The following is a 26,565-nucleotide window of genomic DNA, read 5'->3' as shown; positions in this document are numbered from 1 at the left end:
CACCATCTAACTTCTGAGCACAATCTGTATGTAAAAATATTATATATATATATATATATTAGAGAGAGAGAGAGATGTATATATGTGTATATAGTTATAGATAGATGGATAGACAGAAAGACAGATAGATAGATAAACATACATGCATACATACATAGATTTAGATATAGTTATAGATGTACATACATGCGCCATTCATTCTGGCCTAGAACGTCAGCACCCTTCTTTCTTTGACAGAGAGGATGACCCAGACCTACGCAGCACTGGGCATCGGCCTGGTGTGTATACTGGTGGGGATCCCTCTGTGGTGGAAAACCACAGAGATCTACAGGGTGCAGCTGCCCTACTCTGACATTCAGCGCCTCTCTCACACCCAGGTGGTTACCCTGAAACACACAGTGACTGTGCTTTTGGTCTTCTGCTTGGCTGATCTGCTTCTTGAATTTATTTTGTTGTGTTGTGGTTTGTTGCATTGTATTGTATTGGGTTGTATTGTATTGTATTGTAATTGAATTGTGATTGTATTGTATTCTGTATTGTATTGTATATTGTATTGTGTCGTATTGTATTGTGATTGTGTTGTATTCTGTATTGTATATTGTAATTGTGGTTGTATTGTATTCTGTATTGTATTGTATTGTAATTGCAATTGTGATTCACTGATTGTAGTGTATTCTGTATTGTATTGTGTCATATTGTATTGTGATTGTATTGTATTGTGTCATATTGTATTGTAATTGTGATTGTATTGTATTCTGTATTGTATTGTATATTGTATTATGTCATATTGTCTTGTATTGTTATCATATAATGTTGTATTTTGTTGTGTTGTATTGTGTTTCTCTTTGTGAGTTTGTCACAACAGATTTCTTTGTGTGTAATTCAGGCTGCTCTCCCCAGGGAGAGCGCTTCGGTGTGGTGAAGTGCCACTCTCAATGGATTTTTCTACAGAGTTTTGCCAGAGACAACCCTTTTGTTGCCGTGTTGTTGTTTTTTAAGAGCGCTCAGTTCATGCTACACACAGGGCCTCAGTTTATCATCTCGTCCAAATGACTAGCATCCAGACCACCACTCAAGGTATAGTGGAAGGGGGAGGACTCTGGCAAGTCTTGGATTCAATCCTATGTATTCATATTCTTCCTAGGCAGACACATTTGAATACCACTGGGCTGCCACTCCTCGGGGATAGTTCAGGGTTTCATTTACTTTTATTTATACTGTACAACGCTATCTTTTTGAAAATATCACACCACAAATACTGTGAACTGGACAGGACAACCAGAAGGGCACTTTAATTCCTGTCAAATAATTTTAGATCACTTGTGTTCATTATCTTTTTTTTTGTACAAGTAAAAGTTGGAGATTAATGCTGTATATAATTATTGTGTAAGTATGTGCTTGTGTGTGTGTGTGTGTGTGCATGTGTGTTGTTCATAAAATCTTGATCATCGTGAACTTGGTAATGATAAAAATATGTATAATCTTAGTTTGTGATTTTTGTCTGTAGTTGTCTGATGAATAGTGAACAAATAACTTTGTGTGTTTTTATTTTTATAAATCTTTGTCATGGGTGAAAATATTATAATCTGTATGGATAAGTCACAGTACACATTTGAGCTTTCAGTTTAAACTTTTAAACTCCCATTCATTTGTGCGCAAGTATGTTTTTAAACTCCCATTCATTTGTGCACAAGTATGTTTTTTTGTTTGAAAACTTTTATTTATCTCTTCTCTTACTCTCTGAATTATGTTTTTCTTAAGCAGATACATTTATCTTATTGATCATTGGTGGATGCTTGGACCATTACATTAAAAAAAAACACAGAAGAAATCTTTGGTATGTATGTGATGGTGAAGTTTAAAAGAAAGCATGTTTTCTTTACTTCCAGATTCAGTATTCCATCAGTATAGAGGTCATCTCCTTCCACTCCAAGCTGACCAACCAGTTACCTACTGTCGCCCGCACTTTGCAAGAGGCGCTCAGTGAGTGATGTGCACTGTTTCTTCCAGGGTTATACAGTTTACTGGGCCCAGTGCTCGGCTTATATCACAGATTGACATAAGCCTGCTGTTGGGCCAGCAGCAAAGTGAGAGGTTTATGATCAAGGTTTCTCCATTACAATGAGAAGTCATTTACAGTTTAGTCTTTTGTGAAAGACTGTGACTCTCAAACTAGATGAGATTGCACTGGCTGTTAGTGCTGCAGCCTTGGGGGGCTAGTTGGCCCTTGGGAACCATCCCAACGCTGATTGTCCTAGAACCTTCTTGGCCGAGAGAGTGGGGATGTAACTTGGGCAAGACACTCTCCATGACAATCAAATTCTAGCCCAGATAGTCGGGACAGCAGTTGCCGCCTCTGCTGCTCTGATGGTTATAGTCGGACACAACCCACTATCATACATACAGTTTACAAGAGGTGCTCAGTGGGTGATGTGTACTGTAACCAGGGTCATGCAGTTTACAAGAGGTGCTCAGTGAGTGATGTGTACTGTACTGTAGACAGGGTCATACAGTTTACAAGAGGTGCTCAGTGGGTGATGTGTACTGTAGACAGGGTCATGCAGTTTACAAGAGGTGCTCAGTGAGTGATGTGTACTGTAACCAGGGTCATGCAGTTTACAAGAGGTGCTCAGTGAGTGATGTGTACTGTAACCAGGGTCATGCAGTTTACAAGAGGTGCTCAGTGAGTGATGTGTACTGTAACCAGGGTCATACAGTTTACAAGAGGTGCTCAGTGAGTGATGTGTACTGTAACTGGGGTTATGCAGTTTACAAGAGGTGCTCAATGAGTGATGTGTACTGTAACCAGGGTCATGCAGTTTACAAGAGGTGCTCAATGAGTGATGTGTACTGTAACCAGGGTCATGCAGTTTACAAGAGGTGCTCAGTGAGTGATGTGTACTGTACTGTAGACAGGTTCATGCAGTTTACAAGAGGTGCTCAGTGAGTGATGTGTACTGTAACCAGGGTCATACAGTTTACAAGAGGTGCTCAGTGAGTGATGTGTACTGTAACCAGGGTCATGCAGTTTACAAGAGGTGCTCAGTGAGTGATGTGTACTGTAACCAGGGTCATACAGTTTACAAGAGGTGCTCAGTGAGTGATGTGTACTGTAACCAGGGTCATACAGTTTACAAGAGGTGCTCAGTGAGTGATGTGTACTGTAACCAGGGTCATGCAGTTTACAAGACGCGCGTGTACTGTAGCCATGGTCATTCACTTTACTCAGAGGCACTCTCACTCTCTGTTTGTTTCTGTCTCTTTATCTCATGTCTCTGTCTTTATCATTCTCTCTTGCTTTCTCTCTCTCTCTCTCTCCCTCTCTCTCTCTTTCTCTCTCTCTCTCACACACACATACACACACACACGCAGAGAGAGAGAGAGAGAGAGAGAATATAAGCTGATCGAAACGAACAAATCTGATCTCTTCACTGAATGTTTCCATTGCAGCTCAAAAGAAGAAGACCTCAGTGCAACCAGTTTACCAGGTACAGGTCCGTGATGCTTCTGACAGTGAGAGGCAGCAGTGGAAAAAGGCCCACTCTCTCAACGGTCAGTGGGCAAATAATGATAATGATGATAATAAATGATAATAATGGAGGCGCTTGATGGTCAGTAGACAAATAATAATAATAATGAATGGCATAGGCAATAACAACAATGATATTTTTTTTTAAAAATGAACAGCATTTGCATAATGCTTGGTAGTCAGTAAACAATAATGATAATGATAATAATAATAATAATAATATCAATGAATAGCATTTGTATAGTGTTTGTCGGTCAATAGGTAATAATGATGATACTACTACTACTGCTACTACTACTGCTACTAATGATACTACTACTACTTCTACCACCACTACTAATGATGATGATAATAGTTACAGTAATAAATGGCATTTGTACAGCGCTTGACTGTCAATAGACAGCAATGGTAATATTGAATGATATTTGTACAGCGCTTGACATTCAGTAGACAATAATAATGAATTCACTGCCATGGTCGTGTAAAAGTGGATATGAATTCACTGCCCTAGAGGTGTAAAAGTGGATATGAATTCACTGCTCTAGTGGTGCAAAAGTGGATATGAATTGACTGCGCTAGTGGTGTAAAAGTGGATATGAATTCACTGCCCTAGTGGTGTAAAAGTGGATATGAATTCACTGCCCTAGTGGTGTAAAAGTGGATATGAATTCACTGCCCAAGAGGTGTAAAAATGGATATGAATTCACTGCCCTAATGGTGTAAAAGTGGATATGAATTCACTGCGCTAGTGGTGTAAAAGTGGATATGAATTCACTGCCCTAGTGGTGTAAAAGTGGATATGAATTCACTGCTCTAGTGGTGCAAAAGTGGATATGAATTCACTGCCCTAGGGGTGTAAAGTGGAAATGAAATCATTACCCTAGTGGTGTAAAAGTGGATATGAATTCACTGCCCTAGTGGTGTAAAAGTGGATATGAATTCACTGCCCTAGTGGTGTAAAAGTGGATATGAATTCACTGCCCTAGTGGTGTAAAAGTGGATATGAATTCACTGCCCTAATGGTGTAAAAGTGGATATGAATTCTCTGCGCTAGTGGTGTAAAAGTGGATATGAATTCACTGCCCTAGTGGTGTAAAAGTGGATATGAATTCACTGCCCTAGTGGTGTAAAAGTGGATATGAATTCACTGCCCTAGTGTTGAGTGCTGATAAGAATTACTACGACAAAGTGCAGGAGATTACTTTATTTCAGTCATGTTTATCATCTGCAAGACTGTGGTCACACTAAATGAATATACGAAACCTTTTTTTTTCCCCCCACCTTTTTTCAGATCTGGATGCGGCGTTTGGGCGCCCTGAGAAAGTGGGGCTGAGCAAGTACAGCGTCCTGTTTCTACCCAAGTCCTCACACCTCCAGGCGGACCCAGTGTTTGTGGGGCAGCACGGGACACTGGCTGTGTCTGTGGGTGAATCTGGTCAGTGTGTGTCCGTGTGTTGGTCATGTGCACCCTGCCTGTGTCTGTGTGGTCAGTGTCTGTCTGTGTCTTGGGGATGTGGTGTCATCCTGACTGACCTGTTCCCAATTTGCCTGTCATTGATGGGTGTATGCCAAGATCAGGCATCGGCTCATAAAAAAAAAGAAAAAAAAAGAGAAAAACCAGTTGTTATAAATGTAAAACTATGGTCTTACCTGCCCTTGCAGGATTGTTTCGACTGCACAGACTGGAGTGTTTTTAAGGACGCTGACAGTGACTTAAACGAATATGCTGACACAGTGTGTGAATACATCACTTTCTGTGTAAGTGTGTGCATATCGACAAGAAATATCAAAGTATTTGCAAATGGCAAAATTTGGTGTAACGGGGCTGTTGGGCAAATATTCAAGGGAAAAAATAGAGCTTTTCATGAAACTAATGATGATGTAATCCACAATCAAGCAAGGAGTGTTGAAAAGTGCATTTAGAAAGCAAAGTTTTTATATGAGAAAAAAGTAGAAGAAGATTTGTCTGCAAACAACTCTAGGAATGTGTGGACCGGACTGCAGAACATGACTGATTATAAAATGGCCCACCAGACAGTCAACATCACTGACAGAACTCTTCCAAACAAACTCAACAGATTCTCCCCCAGTTTTCATTCTCCATTGTCTGCTTCTAGCGTTGGGTTACGCTGCTGGTCAGACATCTGCTTGGCAGATGTGGTGTGGCGTATATGGATTTGTCCGAACGGAGTGACGCCTCCTTGAGCTACTGAAACTGAAACTGAAACTAACGTGGTTACACCCAACATTACATCCACTACCCCTTTCATAGTGCAAGAGAATGAAGTCAGACACAACTTTAGTTGTCTGAAAATGAAACAAGCCGGCTGGTCCTGACAACAACTCACCAGGCCTTTTGAGGAAGTGTGCAGTCCAGCTATCTAGTGTCTTCACTGAGATCTTTAACATGTTCCTTCAGTCAAGTGTGGTGCCACACTGCTTTAAGAAATCAACAATCATTTCTGTTCCAAAGAAAGTACAGCCTAGTTGTCTTTACTCATTCAGCCCTGCACCCGCCTGAGAAGCGTGTGACTCTGATCGCCGTTCTTTGCCTGAGGCCACCTGACAGGCGGGTGAAGAAACCCGTTTATTTAAACCAGTTCATCAGCTCATTATTATACATTAAACTGCTATGTGAGGGAAGTGACTCCAGCTTAACTTCCTTCCTCACTGGCACACAAAGTTTCGCTCCAAAAATCAAACGATTAGTATCCGGTTTTCTGCATTGATACGGCAAAACTGCGCAGTTTAGAGCTCAGTGAAATTATGATGGGCTCTTGCAGCAAATTCATTATAGATAATGACGATTTGTCTTATAATTCTTTCGATAATTCATGGGAAAGTGAAGGAGATGAAATTAGTGACCAGTGCAGACAGTCAAGTAGATAGCCCACAACCTTCAACATCGACAGAAGCTGACATTTTACTATTTCTGTTTAATTTAAAGTTACAAGTATACTGTTATATCCTTTCTCGTGATACTTCAGCAATTTGTGTCAAAACTACATTTCAGTCATAATGTGAAGTTCAGTAGCTATTCGTTGAGCGGTTGCTACAAATTTGTGCCAGAAGTGAAGCACCCCTTCCCGTTGATGCAGCCAGGTCAGAACACGCCAGTCTGGGAAGGCTACACAGGCAGACGACCTTAAAGGGCTGAAAGGGTTAATGATTATTGTTCTGTAGCCTTAACATAAGTCGTCATGAAAGCATTTGAACGATTAATTCTGGAATTCCTAAAAACCTGCATTCCCCCATCTGTTGACCTCTTTCAGTTCGCTTATAGAGCAAACAGATCTGTTGAAGGCTTCTTTAACTGTTTACCTACAATGACGTTCAAAGTCAGGAGGCCACAGCAGTTTCTTGCTCTAAACTATTGAAACTGTTGCAGTTCAACGTTCATGGCTTTGCATCATCTGGTCACCGTTCCAGAAACTGACAACAGTTTGAGATCCTGGGAAACCTTTTCCCTTTTCTTTGGGAAGGCAGAGAAACAGTGCCAAGCATGGCCAGATCTGCTCGGGCAGAAAAGAAGGAGCGGCTTTCCTGCCCAGTGCATGCGCAGAAGACATTACGTCCTGGTCAGTCAGACGCTACGACGTTGACTGAAATTGACTCCAGGCTGCATGCATAATGATGCTGGTCTTGTGAGGACCGACTTGGTACCGAAGTTTGTCACACCCAATGTCCTGGCTGATAAAGAACCGCATCAGACAGTGACCATGCTGATGAAAAAGATTGGGGACTTTTGTCCTCTTCAGAAATAAAATGATGGGATGTTCTCAACCCTTTATCTGTCTATGGCTGACACTGGTGTACAACCCTGTTGGTGATGCTGCTGCTGATGATTATGATGATGGTAACAATGATTATGATGATGAGGAGGAATATGATGGTGATGATGATGATGACAGTGATGATAATGATGACAATGATGATGATGATGGAGATGATGGTGACGAAGATGATGATGATGATGGTGATGATGACGAAGAAGATGATGATGATGATTATGATGATGGCGACACACCAGCTGATCCCAGTCGTACAGGAGTGATAGTGATGATGATGATGACGACGATGATGATGACGATGATGATGATGATGACACAGGGGTGGAGGGGGTGGTCCACCAGCTTACCCTAGTCCTACAGGAGTGATAGTGATGATGTTGACGACGACGATGATTATGACGATGATGATGATGACGGTGATGATGATGATGATGATGACACAGGGGTGGAGGGTGTGGTCCAGCAGCTGACTCCAGTCCTACAGGAGGTGGTGGTGAGGGAGGGGGCGGTGGAGAAAAGCCTGGACGCCGCTCAGGGGCTCAGGACGCAGAAGGTGAGCTATGTGTGGGTGTTGGGGGGAGGTTGGGGGTGGGGCGTGGGGGGGGAGATAGGTGTGTGTGAGGGGGTGTGGGGGTGGATGAGGTGTGTGTTTGTGTGCGGGGGGAGCCATAGGGGTATGGGTGTGTTTGTGTGGGGGTGGGGAGGAGCAGGGGGGTGGGGGTGGAGGGGATGGGAGGTGTGTGTATGGGGCAGGGGAGTGGGTGGAAGGGGGAGCGTGGGGGAGTGTGGGGGATGAAGTTTGGGTGTGCGGGGTGTGTTGGGGGGTGGGGGACATGGGGGGGGGGGATGGGTGTGTCTAGGGTGTGTGTGTGTGTTGGGGGGTGAGGCATGTGTGTGTGTGCGCGCACACTTCAAACATCTTTTGCACATGAACCTGTGGTGAACGCCGTTTCCTCTTTGCTGCTCGGTGTGTCTGGAACAACCTTCCGCATGGTATCTGCTGATCAGACTTGTTTCTGCCTTCTGGTCTTCACTGAAAACTGATCTCTTCAAAACCTGGTTGTGAGCACTCTTGGGTTTCGGAGGGGGGAGAGTGGTCATGAATGGCTCATGTGATTTGTAAACTTGTTCTTTCATGTCATGTCAGGCGACCTGAGCTCTTAGAAAGGCAGCTATACAAATATACATCAGTAGTAGTAGTAGTAATAGAGCAGCAGCAGTGGTGGTATTTTAACGCCTTGACAGCTGAAGCTTGGTGAAATGAGTCCAGTTTCAGTTTCAAGGTGACAGAGTGTGTGGACCGATCACTTTTGATGTGATGTGTTGATGTGATATGTTGTGTTGATGTCATGTGTTGCTGCGGTGTGTTGATGTGACATGTTGATGTGGCGTGTTGGTGCGTTGCCATGACGTGTTGATGTGATGTGATGTTTTGATGTGGTGTGTTGGTGTGATGTGATGTGTTGATGTGGCATGTTGGTGTGTTGACATGATGTGTTGATGTGATGTGATGTTTTGATGTGGCATATTGATGTGGCGTGTTGGTGTGTTGAGACGATGTGTTGAAGTGGCCTGTTGATGTGACATGTTGATATGGCGTGTTGGTGCGTGGACATGTGTTGATGTGACATGTTCATCCAACACATTATTGTGATGTGTGCACATGCAAGTGATGGTTCTTGTCAAACTCTGGTTACGATGTGTGTTGTTGTAGGGGGTGTCATATGATGGGTTGGTGTGACGTGTTATGATCTTGATAATGATGTGTTGGTGTGACGTGTTATGATCCTGATAATGATGTGTTGGTGTGACGTGTCATGATCATGATAATGATGTGTTGGTGTGACGTGTCATGATCCTGATAATGATGTGTTGGTGTGACATGTCATGATCCTGATAATGATGTGTTGGTGTGACGTGTTATGATCCTGATAATGTGTTGGTGTGACCTGTTATGATCCTGATAATGATGTGTTGGTGTGACGTGTTATGATCCTGATAATGATGTGTTGATGTGACGTGTTATGATCCTGATAATGATGTGTTGATGTGACGTGTTATGATCATGATAATGATGTGTTGATGTGACGTGTTATGATCCTGATAATGCTGTGTTGGTGTGACGTGTTATGATCCTGATAATGATGTGTTGGTGTGACGTGTCATGATCCTGATAATGATGTGTTGGTGAGACGTGTCATGATCCTGATAATGTGTTGGTGTGACCTGTCATGATCCTGATAATGATGTGTTGGTGTGACGTGTGTACACAGCCAGACAAGGACAGCATGCGGTGGTTCCGGTCCAAGCCAGGCTACGATGTGACCTTCACCCTCATCAACCCTCAGCCCTCACTGCTGGACGTGCAGTGGGACATCCAGGCTGGAGTTCAGGGTGAGTGTTCGCTTCTTTTGTTTTTTGTTTTTTTTATTCAAGGTGGGTGTTCGTTTTATTTTGTTGGGTTTTTTTTTGTGTATTTTTTATTATTCAAGGTGGGTGTTTGCTTTCTTTCGTTTTTTTGGTATATTCAGTGTGGGTGTATGCTGCTGCTTTTTTTTTTTTTTTTTTTGCTGCCCCATCATCTGTACCATTTCAATGGCATTACTCCCACACCGCTCATTTAGATTCCCCTATACACAACCACACCCAGGTTCGTCTGTCACAGTTCCAGCGTCGGCAGTCCACAGAGATCCATCGATGTTAGGTCGCCAGGAGGCCACACACCAGAGGAGACCCTGCACTGCTGCTGAGTCACTTCAGTGGTGTTCAGGGGTGCCTGTTATGTTTTAATGTACTTAGGACACCACCTACCAAGCCCCCTACTAACGACAATAATAGCTTAGTCGAGGAGCCAGACTGAGTGAGTGTCCCTCCCAGTGTAGACCACCACCACGTCCCTCAAACAACAGCCCCCCATGAATCTGCCGCCACTGAAGATATTGACAGGACTCATCCCAAGCACAGAAGTGGAGGGGTATCGAAACTGAGGTCACCATGAGAGCAGGGCATGAAAGGCCACAGACTTCGGGACTGTTTTGTTTTACATATTGATGATGGTGGAGGAGGATGACGATGACGATGTTGCTATGGAGGTCCATTCTGGTTTGGGAGTGCGTGACAAGCCTGTACACTTCCTGTCATAATGATATCCTGGCGTTAACCAGGTTCTAGAGATACAGACACTTGCAGTGTTGGTCAGGTAATTAGAGCAACACACCCATAGACGCATCCTTGAAGTGGATGACACTCAACTGTGTGGTCCCAGTCTCCCCATTTAAGCCCACAGCACACTCAACTCTGGGCAGGAGCTGGCCTCGGGCCGAAAAACCCACCTCCGCTGGGATTCGAACCTGCGTCCTCCCAGCTGTCAGTCTGCGACGCTAACCACTTAGCCACGGTGGCTGGTCTTCTGTTTGTTTGTTTTTTTGGTTTGTTTTTATTCAGGGTGGGTGTTTGTTTTTTTTGGGTTTTTTTAATTATTCAAGGTGGGTGTTTGCTTCTTTCGGTTTTTTTTTTGTTTATTCAGTGTGGGTGTACGCTTCTTTTCTTTGTATGTTTATTTAGACAGCCTGTAACATGTTTTGTTTGTTGGTTTATGCAAGGTGGGTGTTCGCTTCTTCTGTTAGTCTTTTATTCAGGGTGGGTGTTCACTCCTTTTGTTTGTTTTTATTCAGGGTGTGTGTTCTGTTCTTTGTTATGTCGTTTTTGTTTCTGATGAAAATCTGTTGTTTTTGAAAAAAAAAAAAAAAAAAAAAAGAGAAAGAGAGACCGAGGAGGCATGTATCTTTAAACATGAATGACAACAGATACATCACAACACAAAGCTTTAAACTAGTCCACAGAAATTGTGCACATGAACACTGTATCCTTGTGTTGGTGAACCTTCGTCTTCTCAAGAACTCTGCTTTGTCAGAGTGCTGCCTGTGTGAACATGGAGCGAATCACTGTGTGGTGTTTTCAGACAGCTTCATTCGTATCCTCTTTTGTCAGAAACGGCTACATTCAGTTGTACAGTGTTTCACAGTGTGCTGTATGTCTGGAGAGAAAACATCAGTGTGCCTTCATGGCCAGTTGAAAGGAGTTTCTGTGGCCGTTGTCGTCTCCGCTGTAAAATTGGCAATTGCATTGGCAATGGCTTGACAGTACCCACAGTGACAGAAATCAACACTGTGTGTCTGTGTGTTTGTCTGTGTGAGGTAGTGTGAGACTGTGTGTGTGGTGTTTTGTGTGTGTGTGTAGGTGTAAATAAGAGAGAGTGTGTGTGTGTGTGAGACAGTGTGTGTGTGTGTGTTTGATGTTTGATGTACTTCAATTCAGTTCAGTTCAGTTCAATTCAAAATACTTTATTATCTGCTTCAACCAAAAACAGAAAATTTTCTTTACGCTCACTTAAAATAAAATGCCCGTCAGCAAAAATCAAAAGAGAAAAAACAAAACAAAACAACTGACACACCCTTCACTTATCACCATGCACACATCAATTATTATGTAAAAAGAAAAACATGTGGGTAAGATACTATTACACTATGATTTAGAGTGTAACAGCTGTGTGTGTGTGTGTGTGTGTTGCGTCATACTTTTTCATTGTCATCAAGTGGATTGAGTGAGTGCTGTGTGTCTGCAGGGTACCTGAAGCCTTTCCTGGACAAGTTGTCCCCCTTCACCTCCATCTCTGTCACCTCTCAGGTATGAAGATGCTGCATCACTGATTGTGTTGTGACATGTCATGTTGGTCCGGTGGCCCCGCCCAGAAAGGATGTGACGTGTGTGTTGTTGTGACACGTGTTATAAAGGTGCTGCATTCCGTTGGTCCGGTGGCCACACCCAGAAAAGACATGACGTGTGTGTATTGATGTGTGTTGTTGTGACATGTTATAAAGGTGCTGTATTACGTGGGTCTGGTGGCCATGCCCAGAAAGGATGTGACGTGTGTAACGTGTGTGTTGTTGTGACATGTGTTATGAAGGTTCTGCATTACATTGGTCTGGTGGCCCTGCCCAGAAAGGATGTGATGTGTGTGTAGTGATGTGTGTTGTTGTGACGTGTTATAAAGGTGCTGTATTACGTAGGTCTGGTGGCCATGCCCAGAAAGGACGTGACGTCTGTGTAGTGATGTGTGTTGTTGTGACATGTTCAAGGTGCTGTATTACGTGGGTCTGGTGGCCCCGCCCAGAAAGGATGTGATGTGTATGTAGTGATGTGTGTTGTGACATGTTATAAAGGTGCTGCATTATGTTGGTCTGGTGGCCACACCCAGAAAGGATGTGACGTGTGTAGTGATGTGTGTTGTTGTGACATGTGTTAAAGGTGCTGCATTATGTTGGTCTGGTGGCCCCGCCCAGAAAAGACATGACGTCTGTGTTGTTGTGACACATGTTATGAAGGTGCTGCATTACATTGGTCTGGTGGCCCCGCCCAGAAAGGATGTGATGTGTGTGTAGTGGTGTGTGTTTTTGTGACACATGTTATAAAGGTGCTGCATTATGTTGGTGTCGTGGTCCCGCCCAGAAAGGACGTGACGTGTGAATAATGTGTTGTTGTTGTGACATGTGTTACAGGTGTTGCATTACTGGTGGCCACGCCCAGAAAGGACGTGTCGTGTGTGATGTGACATGTGTGTAGTGACGTGTGTGTAGTAATACATGTTGTTGTGACCTGTGTTACAGGTGCTGCATTATGTGGGGCTGGTGGCCACACCCAGAAAGGACGTGTCACAAAATGTGTACTTTTATCGGGAGCAAGACCTGCCACTCATGATCAACCCTCTGGAAGCCAAACTGGGTCAGTGGTGTGTTGTGTCGTTTGTCTGATATGTAGTGCGTATGCTTGTGTGTGTGTGTGTGGGGGGGGAAGTGGGGGGAAGTATGGTGTGTGGTTAGTGTGTGTGTGTATGAGTATAGCGCATGTGTAGTGTGTGTGTGAGGGGGACATTTATATGTGTTTGGTGTGTGTAGCGGATGTGTGTGTTGTGCCGTATATGTAGTGCGATCGTGCACACGCACACGTGTATGTGTGTGTGTGTGTGTGTGTGTGTGTGCATTGGCATACAAACATATATCATGCACAGTGTCACACACATGAAAACTGCGTACGGTCACAACCCATCTGCACACACATACCTTACACATGATTTCTCTCACAGCGTAATGATACTACTACTACTGCTACTATTACTACAACTACTAATGATGATGATGATAATGATAGTAATAGTAACAATGATATAATAATAATAAAAAAAAAAAAATATATATATATATATAATAATAATACAAACAGTTGACAGCCATCTGAACAGATTAACAAAATCTGCAAAGTCTGGTTTGAATCGCAGCTCAGCCGCTGATATTTTCTCCCCTTCCACAAGACCTTGAGTGGTGGTCTGGATGCTAGTCATTGGAGGTCCCGTGTGCAGCATGCACTTAGCGCACATAAAAGAACCCACGGCAACAAAAGGGTTGTTCCTGGCAAAATTGTGTAGAAAAATCCACTTCAATAGGAAAAACAAATAAAACTGCATGCATGAAAAGAAATAACAAAAAAATGGGTGGCGCTGTAGTGTAGTGACGCGCTCTCCCTGGGGAGAGCAGCCTGAATTTCGCACAGAGAAATCTGTTGTGACAAAAAGAGAAATAAAAATAGAATTCCAAAAATGCTTAATACATTAACTTCATGTGCATAAAATTGCACAGACACCGGCTTTGTGCATTTATACTCTTGTTCATGAGAAAAATCCAGTAGAAGAATTTAAATTACGTTGTTTGCAATGACACATTGGATACCTGTAGAACAGTTTAAATGCTGCAGTTTGCTATGATACATTTGATGCATGCGGAAAAAAATAATTCTTATAGTTGGCTATGACACATTTGATGTATGTGGAAGAAATTAAATGTTATAAATTGCTATGACCCTTTGGATGCATGTATAACAAATGCAATGTAGTTTACCATGACACATTCGATTCCCGCAGATCAATTTAAATGCTACAGTTCCCAATAACAGTTTGGATGCCTGTAGTGCAAATTAAATGTTGTAGTTTGCTATGACACATTGGATGTCCGTAGAACAATTTAAATGCTACAGCTTGCTATGACACATTGGATGTCTGTAGAACAATTTAAATGCTACAGCTTGCTATGACACATTGGATGTCTGTAGAACAATTTAAATGCTACAGTTTGCTATGACACATTGGATGTCTGTAGAACAATTTAAATGCTACAGCTTGCTATGACACATTGGATGCCTGTAGAACAATTTAAATGCTACAGTTTACAGTAACAAATTAGATGCCTGTAGAGCAAATTAAATGTTGTAGTGTGCAATCACACATTGAATGCCCGTAGAACAATTTAAATGCTACAGTTTGCTATGACACTTTGATGCCTGTGGAACAATTTAAATGTAGTTTGCTATAACAATGACACTTTGATGCCTGTGGAACAATTTAAATGTAGTTTGCTATGACATATTGGAAGCCTGTAGAATAAATTAAATGCTGTAAATTGTAAGAAGACATTGTATGAAGATGCCCTTTTCTTTTTCAGGGTCTCATGCCTCCAGCCGACCGACTCTGAACTTTGTGGTCTATGTTCCCAGCAGAGACAACAGCCCTCTGTACATCAGAGATGAGAATGGTTAGTTGTCTGTGTGATGAGAATGGTTAGTTGTCTGTGTGATAAGAATGGTTAGTTGTCTGTGAGAATGGTTAGTTGTCTTTGTGATAAGAATGTCTGTGTGATGAGAATGGTTAGTTGTCTGTGTGATGAGAATGGTTAGTTGTCTGTGTGATGTCTGTGTGATGAGAATGGTTAGTTGTCTGTGAGATGAGAATGGTTAGTTGTCTGTGTGAACTTTGTGTCTGTGTTTGGTCCTCTGTATGTTGTTTGTGTTTGGTGTGTGTGTGTGTGTGCGTGTGTGTGTGTGTGTGTGTGTGTGTGTGCATGTATCTGTTCATGCTTGTTTACAAAAAACTGGTACATTTTTCATTGTCATAGTTCACTGTTTCAGCAGAAAAACACAACCCTTATTTCCTCACTGAATATAAGACATGTGTAACTGATCGTTTTCAAAAGGCATACTTTAATATTCACATCTTTTTACTAAGCTGTGTCTCTCACTCACCCGACAAAGCTGCTTTGCTTCTCACATGGTGTAGGCGTGATGTTTATGGGGCAACTTGGGAGCATTTCTCACATGGTCATAGGGATGATGTTTATGGGGGCAGGTTGGGAGCATTTCTCACATCGTCATAGGGATGATGTTTATGGGGGCAAGTTGGGAGCATTTCTCACATCGTCATAGGGATGATGTTTATGGGGGCAGGTTGGGAGCATTTCTCACATGGTCATAGGGATGATGTTTATGGGGGCAATTTGGGAGCATTTCTCACATGGTCATAGGGATGATGTTTATGGGGGCAACTTGGGAGCATTTCTCACATGGTCATAGGGATGATGTTTATGGGGGCAGGTTAGGAGCGTTTCTCACATGGTCAATGGGACGATGTTTATGGGGGCAAGTTGGGAGCGTTTCTCACATGGTCAATGGGACGATGTTTATGGGGGCAAGTTGGGAGCGTTTCTCACATGGTCATGGGGATGATGTTTATGGGGGCAACTTGGGAGCATTTCTCACATGATCAATGGGACGATGTTTATGGGGGCAAGTTGGGAGCGTTTCTCACATGGTCATGGGGATGATGTTTATGGGGGCAACTTGGGAGCATTTCTCACATGGTCAATGGGACGATGTTTATGGGGGCAAGTTGGGAGCGTTTCTCACATGGTCATGGGGATGATGTTTATGGGGGCAACTTGGGAGCATTTCTCACATGGTCAAAGGGATGATGTTTATGGGGGCAAGTTAGGAGCGTTTCTCACATGGTCATGGGGCAGGATGTTTATGGGGCAACTTGGGAGCATTTCTCACATGGTCATAGGGATGATGTTTATGGGGCAACTTGGGAGCGTTTCTCACATGGTCATAGGGATGATGTTTATGGGGGCAGGTTGGGAGCATTTCTCACATGGTCATAGGGATGATGTTTATGGGGGCAACTTGGGAGCATTTCTCACATGGTCATAGGGATGATGTTTATGGGGGCAGGTTAGGAGCGTTTCTCACATGGTCAATGGGATGATGTTTATGGGGGCAAGTTGGGAGCGTTTCTCACATGGTCATGGGGCAGGATGTTTATGGGGCAACTTGGGAGCATTTCTCACATGGTCATAGGGATGATGTTTATGGGGCAACTTGGGAGCATTTCTCACATGGTCATAGGGATGATGTTTATGGGGCAACTTGGGAGCATTTCTCACATGGTCATAGGGATGATGTTTATGGGGGCAGGTTGGGAGCATTTCTCACATGGTCATAGGGATGATGTTTATGGGGGCAACTTGGGAGCATTTCTCACATGGTCATAGGGATGATGTTTATGGGGGCAGGTTAGGAGCGTTTCTCACATGGTCAATGGGATGATGTTTATGGGGGCAAGTTGGGAGCGTTTCTCACATGGTCATGGGGCAGGATGTTTATGGGGCAACTTGGGAGCATTTCTCACATGGTCATAGGGATGATGTTTATGGGGCAACTTGGGAGCATTTCTCACATGGTCATAGGGATGATGTTTATGGGGCAACTTGGGAGCATTTCTCACATCGTTATAGGGATGATGTTTATGGGGGCAATTTGGGAGCATTTCTCACATGGTCATAGGGCAGGATGTTTATGGGGTGACTTGGGAGCATGTCCTTCTGCCAGGCTGAGTGGAAGACAGGACCCAAACCTCTCCTTCCATCATGTTAACCTTCCCTGACCAGAGTCCGGTAAACCATCCACACCTGGGTGGTGTGAGGAAGATCAGACTAAAGTGCCTTTCCTCAAAGACTTAGCACCATGCTGAAAGGGGGTTCTCAACTTCTAAATGGGGGTTCTCAGCTCCTAAATGGGGTTCTCAGCTCCTTGGGGTTTTTAGCTCCTAGATGGGGTTCTCAGCTCCTAAATGGGGTTCTCAGCTGCTAGATGGGGTTCTAGATGGGGTTCTCAACTCCTAGATGAGGTTCTCAACTCCTAGATGGGGTTCTCAACTCCTGGATGGGGTTCTCAACTCCGTGATGGGGTTCTCAACTCCTGATCCCTGGTGAACACTGGGTCAGAAGTTCAACGCCTGTTACAGCAGAAACATGATTTGATTGTGTCTTGAGGTGGACATAAGCTTACAGTTTGGCCAACATGCAAAGTGATGGCTGTATGATCGGTACTCAGTGGGAATTCATTTACAGCTTAGTCTTTTGAGGACTATGACTCTCAGACAAAGAAGCAGGACTGCACTGGCTCCGAGTGCTGCAGCCTTGGACGGCTAGTTGGCCTTTTGGGAACCATCCCAACACCGACTATCCTGAAACCCTCTTGGCTGAGAGAGTGGGGATGTAACTTGGACAAGACACTCTTCACTGTAATCAGCTTCCAGCCCAGGTGCCAGTTGCATTGCTTGGTTCTAACTTTTTGACAGTTACACGTGACTAAATGCCTATGTTGACCGAACTACGCCATTGGTCAGTTCCATACTACACACAGTTAGTAGCGGGTTACGACCATACGAGGCTCTTCCGTCCAAGCAATGCAGCTGGCTCCTGGTAACTGGGACAGCAGTTGTCTCCTCTGATGGTCCTAGTGGAACACGACTGTCACACAACACAACAACTGTCTCAGGAGCGGCGGTGGCCAGCAATGCCTTCCTCAGTCCCCGGTGGGGTGGCATTCTGATCTACAATGCCGACGCCCCCGGCAACAAGACGCACATACCCACCGTCCACGTGGACGTCAAACGCGTCATGGAGGTCTTCATCACTCAGCTGCGGCTGCTTCTCAACATCCACGTACAGGTTGGTGGGGGCGTGTGTTGGGGGAGGGGGCGTGGGGGGTGGGGGTGTAGGTAGGTTGGTGTGTGTATGTGTATTTGTGTGTGTATGCGTGCGTGCATGTTTGTGTGTGTGTGACTCTGTGTGTGTGTTTGTGTGTGTGTGTGTGTGCATTTGTATGTGTGTGTGTGTGTGTGTGCATGTGCGTTTGTGTGTCTGTGTGTGTGGGGGTGTGGGAGGTTCATTCATGGTGGTTGTTAACAAGGTATTTTCTCTATGCATAGTTTTTAATCCCAAAAGGGGAAAGGCATAAACTAAGTACTAAGCGTTACAAGGTAGTTTGCAGAATGTTTTGAATGTAAATAAACATGACATGTGTTTTAAAAGTACTGTTTGCATGCATTCTCAGTATGAATGACTACTGCACATGTTGTAGTACTCTTTTTGCTCATTTGTCACAACAGATTTCATGATAATTTAAGCCTGACAGTATTGAATGCTTTCCGAGTATACTAGATTTTGGCTTTGGCGATACTTGGTAACTTGAACTGGCACTGTTAACTGGCACCGTTAACTGGCACATTTTTCCCATTCCACCAGGCCTCGAATATGCAAGTGAACTTCTCCGACCTTGGTAGAGAGGCGCTCACAGACTGGGTGAGTACTAATACTATACACTTCACAAAAAGTGAAGGACCACTTGAGAAAAGCAGGTATATTTTCATAAAATTGTATATTAAAAAAAAAGTGAAAAAAAATCAAGAGGTGCAGTGATTCAAAGATTCAAAGAAATTTAATCCTTTTGCCCCTTTTGGGGTGTGGAGGATACAGTGATAATACATACTCATTGAATCACAACTTCAGTCCAACGATGTTTTGGAACCATGTCTTCAGTCCAAGTGGAGCGATGGCCTAGAGGTAACGCGTCCGCCTAGGAAGCGAGAAAATCTGAGCGCACTGGTTCGAATCACGGCTCAGCTGTCGATATTTTCTCCCCCTCCACTAGACCTTGAGTGGTGGTCTGGATGCTAGTCATTCAGATGAGATGATAAACTGAGGTCCTGTGTGCAGCATGAATTTTGCGCACGTAAAAGAACCCATGGCAACAAAAGGGTTGTTCCTGGAAAAATTCTGTAGAAAAATCCACTTCGATAAGAAAAACAAATAAAACTGCACGCAGGAAAAAATTTTAAAAAATGGGTGGCGCTGTAGTATAGCGATGCGCTCTACGTGGGGAGAGCAGCCTGAATTTCACACAGAGAAATCTGTTGTGATAAAAAAAAAAGAAAGAAAAAAAAGAAGAAAAGAAACACTCAAAAACGCACACCCACACAAGCACACACGCACACGCTAATGATGAATTATGAATTACGCAGGCTGCATAAGGTCTACCACTGACCTCTCACTGAACACACGCATGGCTGTTTCAAGCACACATGCACCATGGACAGCTTGAAAAATCCGTCTGTCGGTCATAACTTTACAATGATTCAGGAGTTTGTGAACGGTAGTTGTGACTGTTCACGGTGAAAATGGAAGTCCATGCGCAAGAGAGCACCTCTGCTTGTGAGTGGGGCTCATTGCGTTGGCCGCACACACTGCAGAAAGTTCAGCATCACTTCACCGTGTCTCCAAGAAGACTGTGCATCAAGTGGTCCTTAACTCTGTGAGAACTCTGTATGTTTCTTCAGGTGCATCAAGTGGTCCTTAACTCTGTGAGAACTCTGTATGTTTCTTCAGGTGCATCAAGTGGTCCTTAACTCTGTGAGAACTCTGTATGTTTCTTCAGGTGCATCAAGTGGTCCTTCACTCTGTGTGGATTGTTGTGTTTCGGTGGTAGTGTGTGTGTGACTCTGTGTGTTTTTTAGGTGTCAATGGTGTGTGTCTGTATGTTTTGTGTCTGGTGTGTGGGGTGCGGGGGTTAATTCATGGTTTGTAAACTGGTATGTTTCTCTAGTGCATAGTTTTAATCCAAGGGGAAAGGCATCTAGTACTAAGTTCGTTCAAGGTGTTTGCAGAAGTTGAATTTTAAATAAACATACATGTGTTTTAAAAGTCTGTTGCATGCATTCTCAGTAGATGACTACTGCACATGTTGAGTACTCTTTTTGCTCATTGGTCACAACATTCATGATAATTTTAGCCTGAGCAGAATTGAATGCTTACTCGAGTATACTAGATTTTGGCTTGGATACTTCGTGAACTTGAATGGCACTGTTAACTGGACCGTTAACCGGTATTTTTCCATTCACAGGCTCGAATAGCAAGTGGAATCTTCGACCTTGTAGAGAGGCTCAAGATGGGTGAGTATCTAATACTATACACTCACAAAGTGAAGGATCCACTTGAGAAAGCAGGTATTTTTCATAAAAGTGGTTTAAAAAAATAATAGTGAAAAAATCAAGTAGTGCATGATTTCAAAGATGCAAAGTGAAATTTAATCTTTTGCCCTTTTGGGTGTGGAGGATACAGTGTAATACATATCATTGATCACCTTCATCAACGTGTTTGGAACCATGTTTCAGTCAGTGTGGCATGGCCTAGAGTAAGCGTCCTCTAGGAATCGAGAAAACTCTGAGCGCATGTTTCGAATCAGGTGCATCAGCTGTCGATATTTATCTCCCTCTGAGACCTGTAGTGGTGTCTGGTGCTAGTCATTCAAGATGGTGCTTAACTAGGTCTGTTGCAGAATTGTATTTTGCGCACTAAAAGACTGGCAACAAAAGTTGTTCCTGGAAAATCTGTGAAAATCACATGTAAGAAAAACAAATTAAAATGCACGCAGGGACTAAATTTAAAAAGGGTGGCGCTGTAGTATGCTTGCGTCTACGAGGGGCAGTCAGCTGATTTCACACAGAGAAATCTGTTTGATTAAAAAAAAAAAGAAGAAAAAGATGAAGAAACACTTCAAAAACGCGACCACAGCAGCACACCCGCTAATGATGATTATGAATTCGCAGGCTGCATAAGGTGCTACCTTAACTCTACTGAAACATCATGGCTGTTTCTTAGCACAATGCCATGGAATCTTGAAACATCCGTTCTGTCGGTCATCAATGTCATTGATTCAGGAGTTTGTGAACGTATGTTGTGACTTTCAGGTGCAATAATGGAAGTTCCATGCCAGAGAGCACTCTTGCTTGTAGTGGGGCTCAAGCTGTTGCCGCTCACTGTCAGAAATCAGCATCACTTCACCGTGTCCTCCAAGAGGACTGTGCATCAAGTGGTCCTTAACTCTGTGAGAACTCTGTATGTTTCTTCAGGTGCATCAAGTGGTCCTTAACTCTGTGAGAACTCTGTATGTTTCTTCAGGTGCATCAAGTGGTCCTTAACTCTGTGAGAACTCTGTATGTTTCTTCAGGTGCATCAAGTGGTCCTTAACTCTGTGAGAACTCTGTATGTTTCTTCAGGTCAAAGTTCACTGTTACTTCACTGGATCACATGCTAACTGTGGTGATTCTTTTTTTAAATTTTTTTTATTGGGTTGTTTTCTGTTGTTGATTTTAAATGATGATTGATGGCATTTAAAAAAATCCCCTGTATGTGCAGTTTTTGTATTTGCCTTGTGATACCCTGAGCATCCCTCTGTGGGGATTTTGGGGGGTCTTTCAGTATAAACAGCATCCCCGCCTTCTGGAAATTCTGTGCTAGAAATTTCCTCTTTTCGTCACTCTCTTTGTTTCTACCTTTTTTTCTATCTTCACTGTTGTCTCCTTTTTCTGCCTTCCCAGTCCATTCCCCTTTCTGTTTTTCAAGCAAGCCTGGACACTTTTTTTTTCTCTTTTCCGCAGTCTATGATGTACTGTCTGTGCTGTTTTGCTCTGGCGATTAGGTAGTGAGATGTAAACACTAGGATGAGCACTAGCTGCCCATTCTGCAGTGTTATTTGGCTATATGGCCTTTTTTATGTGTTTTTTTGTTTGGCTTTAAAATATTGTTGTTGTTTTTTCCTTTTTTACGATTTTTTTTGTAATCTGGGGATGATAAATTAAGCGGAGGCTGGCGTCCTGAGCATGGCCTTGTCTTATTTCCCCTAAGGAGCTAAATGGTTGGGATATTGTGTCATGAACTGTGTTTTGTGGGTTTGTCTTTGTGTTCTTGATTGATATAGGGATTAGTCTGCTGATCTCTTTTGTAACTGGTGTTGCAAACTTCTTCTTTGTTCGTGGGCTGCAACTCCCACATTCACTTGTATGTATACGAGTGGGCTTTTACATGTATGACTGTTTTTAATCCCACCATGTAGGCAGCCATACTCTGTTTTCGGGAGTGTGCATGCTGGGTATGTTCTTGTTTCCATAACCCACGAAACGCTGACGTGGATTACAGGATCTTTGACGTGCGTATTTGATCTTCTGCTTGTATATACACACGAAGGGGGTTCAGGCACAAGCAGGTCTGCACATGTGTTGACTGGGGGGGGGGGAGAGGGGGGGGGTCGAAAAAATATCCTCCTTTTACCTGCCAGGCGCCGTTATCAAGATTCGAACCCAGGATCCTCAGATTGAAAGTCTAACACTTATAACCATTCGGTTTTTGCGTCCGTCAGTGTTGCAAACAAATCTTTGATTCAGTCTGGTTCTGTTTGGGTGTGGAAAATATTCAGCATGGTCTGGAAAAAGGAAAAGTTGTGTGTGGTCACATGTGTGTATGTGTGTGTGCAGGAGGTGGGGGGCTGGCTGCGGTGTCGGTGTGTGGAGAACCTGGCCACAGCCAAGGCCTCGCTCCTCTCCCTGGCACAGCTCCTCGACCAGATCAGCAACATCGTCATCAACGACCACATCGGCCAGGAGGTGATCACGCCTTTTGAAGTTTGATTTGTGTGTGTGCTTGTGTGTGTGCTTGTGTGTGTTGTGGGTGTGCTTGTGTGTTGTGGGTGTGCTTGTGTGTGTTGTGGGTGTGCTTGTGTGTGTTGTGGGTGTGTGTTGTGGGTGTGCTTGTGTGTGTTGTGGGTGTGCTTGTGTGTGTTGTAGGTGTGGGTGTGCTTGTGCGTGTGTGTGTTGTGGGTGTGCTTGTGTGTGTTGTAGGTGTGGGTGTGCTTGTGCGTGTGTGTGTTGTGGGTGTGCTTGTGTGTGTTGTGGGTGTGGGTGTGCTTGTGTGTGTTGTGGGTGTGCTTGTGTGTGTGTGTGTTGTGGGTGTGCTTGTGTGTGTTATAGGTGTGGGTGTGCTTGTGTTTGTGTGTGTTATGGGGGCGCTTAAGGTAGTTTTGGGGGCAATTTTGTTTCTCAGCTTCTATAGCAGCTATAGTCCTAAAATTTGGCACACTTCAAGTATATAATAATACCAGTCCATGCACAAAACTTTACAGGTATACCTTCATTACAAACATTTTTATGTAATATTTTATTAATTATTTTTCTAAAAAACACTGACGAATTTGGCCTCCTGCCTGAGAAAGAACTGTACATATTTGAGGTTCTACTCTTAATTTACTGATTTATTCTTAGACCATTCTGTGCATATAACTCATGAAATAAACTAACAAACACCTTCTGGGACACAGCTGGCATGCTAGAATAAACTATTTCTTTTTAGTAACGTCTTTGACAGAATTATGATGATATGATAAAAAGTGTCATAGATACACTGATTTTGATACCTTATATGCACTCAGCAGGCAATTTTACATCAGTGTGCCAAATTTTATGTCAATAGCTTTTCTGTATCCAAAGATACAAGGGGGCAAAGATCGTAACATGAACAAAAACAAAGATTTGAGAAAAACGGTTTCAAAGATTTTACTTTCTTTTTCAAGGATATCTGAGGATTCCTATACACTATTGCATGAAATTACATAGCATGCAGCATTCTCAACATTCACATAAATTTGTAAATGTCACAGAAAGTGTCAGGAAACCTTCAGAATTCCCCAGCACCATACACATGTCCCTCCTGTTCCTGCCATTCCTGCCGTTCCCTATGCTGGATTTCATCAGTTGTTTTTCTTCTGTCTTTCTGGGCTCTGGAGCTCTTTCTGGTAGCACTTTTAACCCTGCTGATGTCTTCCTCATCAGCATACTGTTCAGTGGTGCTGGTAAGTAGCTCCAATTCAACAAGGACATTCAAGAAGGCTGAAGATCCTTTGTTGAATTTTTGGACCGTCATGGCGAGGGCAGTGTCCACTGTTCGGAGGTTGGCCCTTCTTTCCTTGGGACACACAGACCACATCAGAGAGTGAAAACTCTCAGAGTTGTGTGTTTTGCCAGCTAAGCATCTTCTAAGCAGCTGGGGGTCTCCAAGTCCTTCCCTCCTTCATGCACAGCCAGCCGCTGAAAAAAACAATGATGATGATGATTGAAAATGTTTTTATGAATTAAAAAAGTAAAGAAATAAAAAAAATGTCCCCAAGTACAGCCAGCCGCTGAAAAAATATAAAAGAAATAAAAAAAATTCACCCAAGCACAGCCAACTGCTGAAAAACACAATAATGACTGAGAAACAATCCTAAAGAAACTAATAAAAAAAACGAACTCCAATAATTTTTTAAAAAAAAAAGGTTGAATCAAGTCCCCAGTTCTGCATTCTATTCAACCTGAAAAACAAAAGTTTTGAGCTGCAAAAGGAATACACTGGAGAAAAAATACTTACGTACTCACAGTTTTTGTTCCTCTGTTCTCAGTGTAATTATCTTCACACATACACCCCCACACATCTCTACACTTTTGCATTATCCGAAGTATCATGGACTCATTCACACACTGAAACTTCCCTTTGCTTCTTCCAACACTTACAGTTACTCCCTAACCCCCCCCCCCCCACCCCCACCCCACTTCCATAACAACCTACCACACACACAGGCCTACAGTGATACACAGTTACTCCTCACTCCCCCCCCACTCAACCCCTCACACACACACTCACACACACACCTCAATTACTCCTTCCTCCCACACAGATTACAGCTTTCTGATCAACTGTGGGGGAAAATCACTCACCGGTCTGTTGCATTCCGGGCAAAGAATGCCACTAGCATTGATGATTGACAGCCAAGATTGATGATCAGGTTCAGTTCATCGGAGGTGGGCGTGTCAACCTCTTCATCTTCCATCGGTTGGCTTGTCTCAGCTATGTCACTGTCATCATCACTAGAACTGTCCCGAGGTTTGAAAAATGACAGTTTCTGTTCCGAGGCCACACTAGCACTGGACTGGACACCTCTCGATGTTGATGGCACAGGTCGGCAGATCGAGATACATGAGTAGGCTTATCACTCGAAGTCGTAGCCTCACCAGCTGACTGTTCTTGGCCCACTTCACTGCTTTGAACTACACTGCTTCTTCTCTTGCGACGTTTTGCGAACTTGTGAATTGTCCTGTACTTCTTCCCGACATGTTTCGGCATGATTAGTTACTCAAAACGACTTTTATTTTCGAAATGATAGTGAAAATTGTTGTTGAACCGATCTCAGTAGCGTAAGGCGGAAACGTGGGTCGCCAAGGCTCAAAGCCAATCAGAGTAGCAGACGCCATCACGTGACTCGAAGAGCCAACCAGCAGTACGCATTTTGCTAGCTGGTGCCATGCTTTCTGCACAGCTGGGGGCTTGCACGCTGTGTGTGAGCTACGGAAAGTAGGTCATCAAGAAAGAGGAGGTCATGAGCTTGAAAACGAGTGGTTGCACGCCACAATTGATGAAACCAAAATGTCCGTATCTATGGGCTGAAGTCGGCGATTTTTGTGATTTGATTGAAAGTTCTTGCAATTTTTCTGTGACACTTACCTTATGAAATAAACAAATAATCATATTTAGAGGTTGAAATGATGTAAAAGACTATCAGAAAGTGTTTATAGAGGCTTTATACTGGACAAAACTGCCATAATCCCCAAACACATTTTTTCATGATTTTTCACCAAATTTTCACCTTAAGTGCCCCCTTATGGGTGTGCGTGTGTGTGTTGTGGGTGTGCTTGTGTGTGGTGTGGGTGTGCTTGTGTGTGTTGTAGGTGTGGGTGTGCTTGTGCGTGTATGTTGTGGGTGTGCTTGTGTGTGTTGTGGGTGTGCTTGTGTGTGTTGTGGGTGTGGGTGTGCTTGTGCGTGTATGTTGTGGGTGTGCTTGTGTGTGTTGTGGGTGTGCTTGTGTGTGGGTGTGCTTGTGTGTGTTGTAGGTGTGCTTGTGCTTGTGTGTGTTGTGGGTGTGTGTGTGGTAGGTGTGTGTGTGTTGTGGGAGTGCTTGTGCTTGTTTGTGTTGTGGGTGTGCTTGTGTGTGTTGTAGTTGTGTGTGTGTTGTGGGTGTGCTTGTGCATGTGTGTGTTTGTGTGTGTCTCTCTCTCTTTGTTTGTCTCTCCTCTCTCTCACATCGGCCAGGAGGTGATCATATCTTTTTCAGTTTGATTTTTCTGTGTGTGTGTGTGTTGTGTGTGTGTGTGTGTGTGTGTAT

General features: G+C 43.5%; 1 protein-coding gene across 1 annotated transcript in view; it reads left to right on the top strand.

Annotated features, from left to right (window-relative positions):
• The window catches only part of LOC143293908 (GPI-anchor transamidase component PIGS-like), a 33,808-nt gene that overhangs the window by 1,491 nt on the left and 5,752 nt on the right, over positions 1–26,565 (top strand). Inside the window, exons 2-13 of the mRNA XM_076605264.1 lie at positions 238–377; positions 1,890–1,983; positions 3,451–3,552; positions 4,821–4,964; positions 7,764–7,873; positions 9,594–9,714; positions 11,945–12,006; positions 12,987–13,101; positions 14,871–14,960; positions 18,040–18,212; positions 18,789–18,845; positions 22,853–22,981. Coding sequence (XP_076461379.1) covers positions 238–377; positions 1,890–1,983; positions 3,451–3,552; positions 4,821–4,964; positions 7,764–7,873; positions 9,594–9,714; positions 11,945–12,006; positions 12,987–13,101; positions 14,871–14,960; positions 18,040–18,212; positions 18,789–18,845; positions 22,853–22,981 — 1,337 coding nt within the window. The remainder of the gene's footprint in view (positions 1–237; positions 378–1,889; positions 1,984–3,450; positions 3,553–4,820; positions 4,965–7,763; positions 7,874–9,593; positions 9,715–11,944; positions 12,007–12,986; positions 13,102–14,870; positions 14,961–18,039; positions 18,213–18,788; positions 18,846–22,852; positions 22,982–26,565) is intronic.

This window comes from Babylonia areolata, chromosome 19, assembly GCF_041734735.1.
Source record: "Babylonia areolata isolate BAREFJ2019XMU chromosome 19, ASM4173473v1, whole genome shotgun sequence".
In the NCBI taxonomy this organism is placed as follows: Eukaryota; Metazoa; Mollusca; class Gastropoda; order Neogastropoda; family Buccinidae; genus Babylonia; species Babylonia areolata.
Note: the sequence above shows the minus strand (reverse complement) of the source record. Positions and strands in the feature narration are given on the sequence as shown.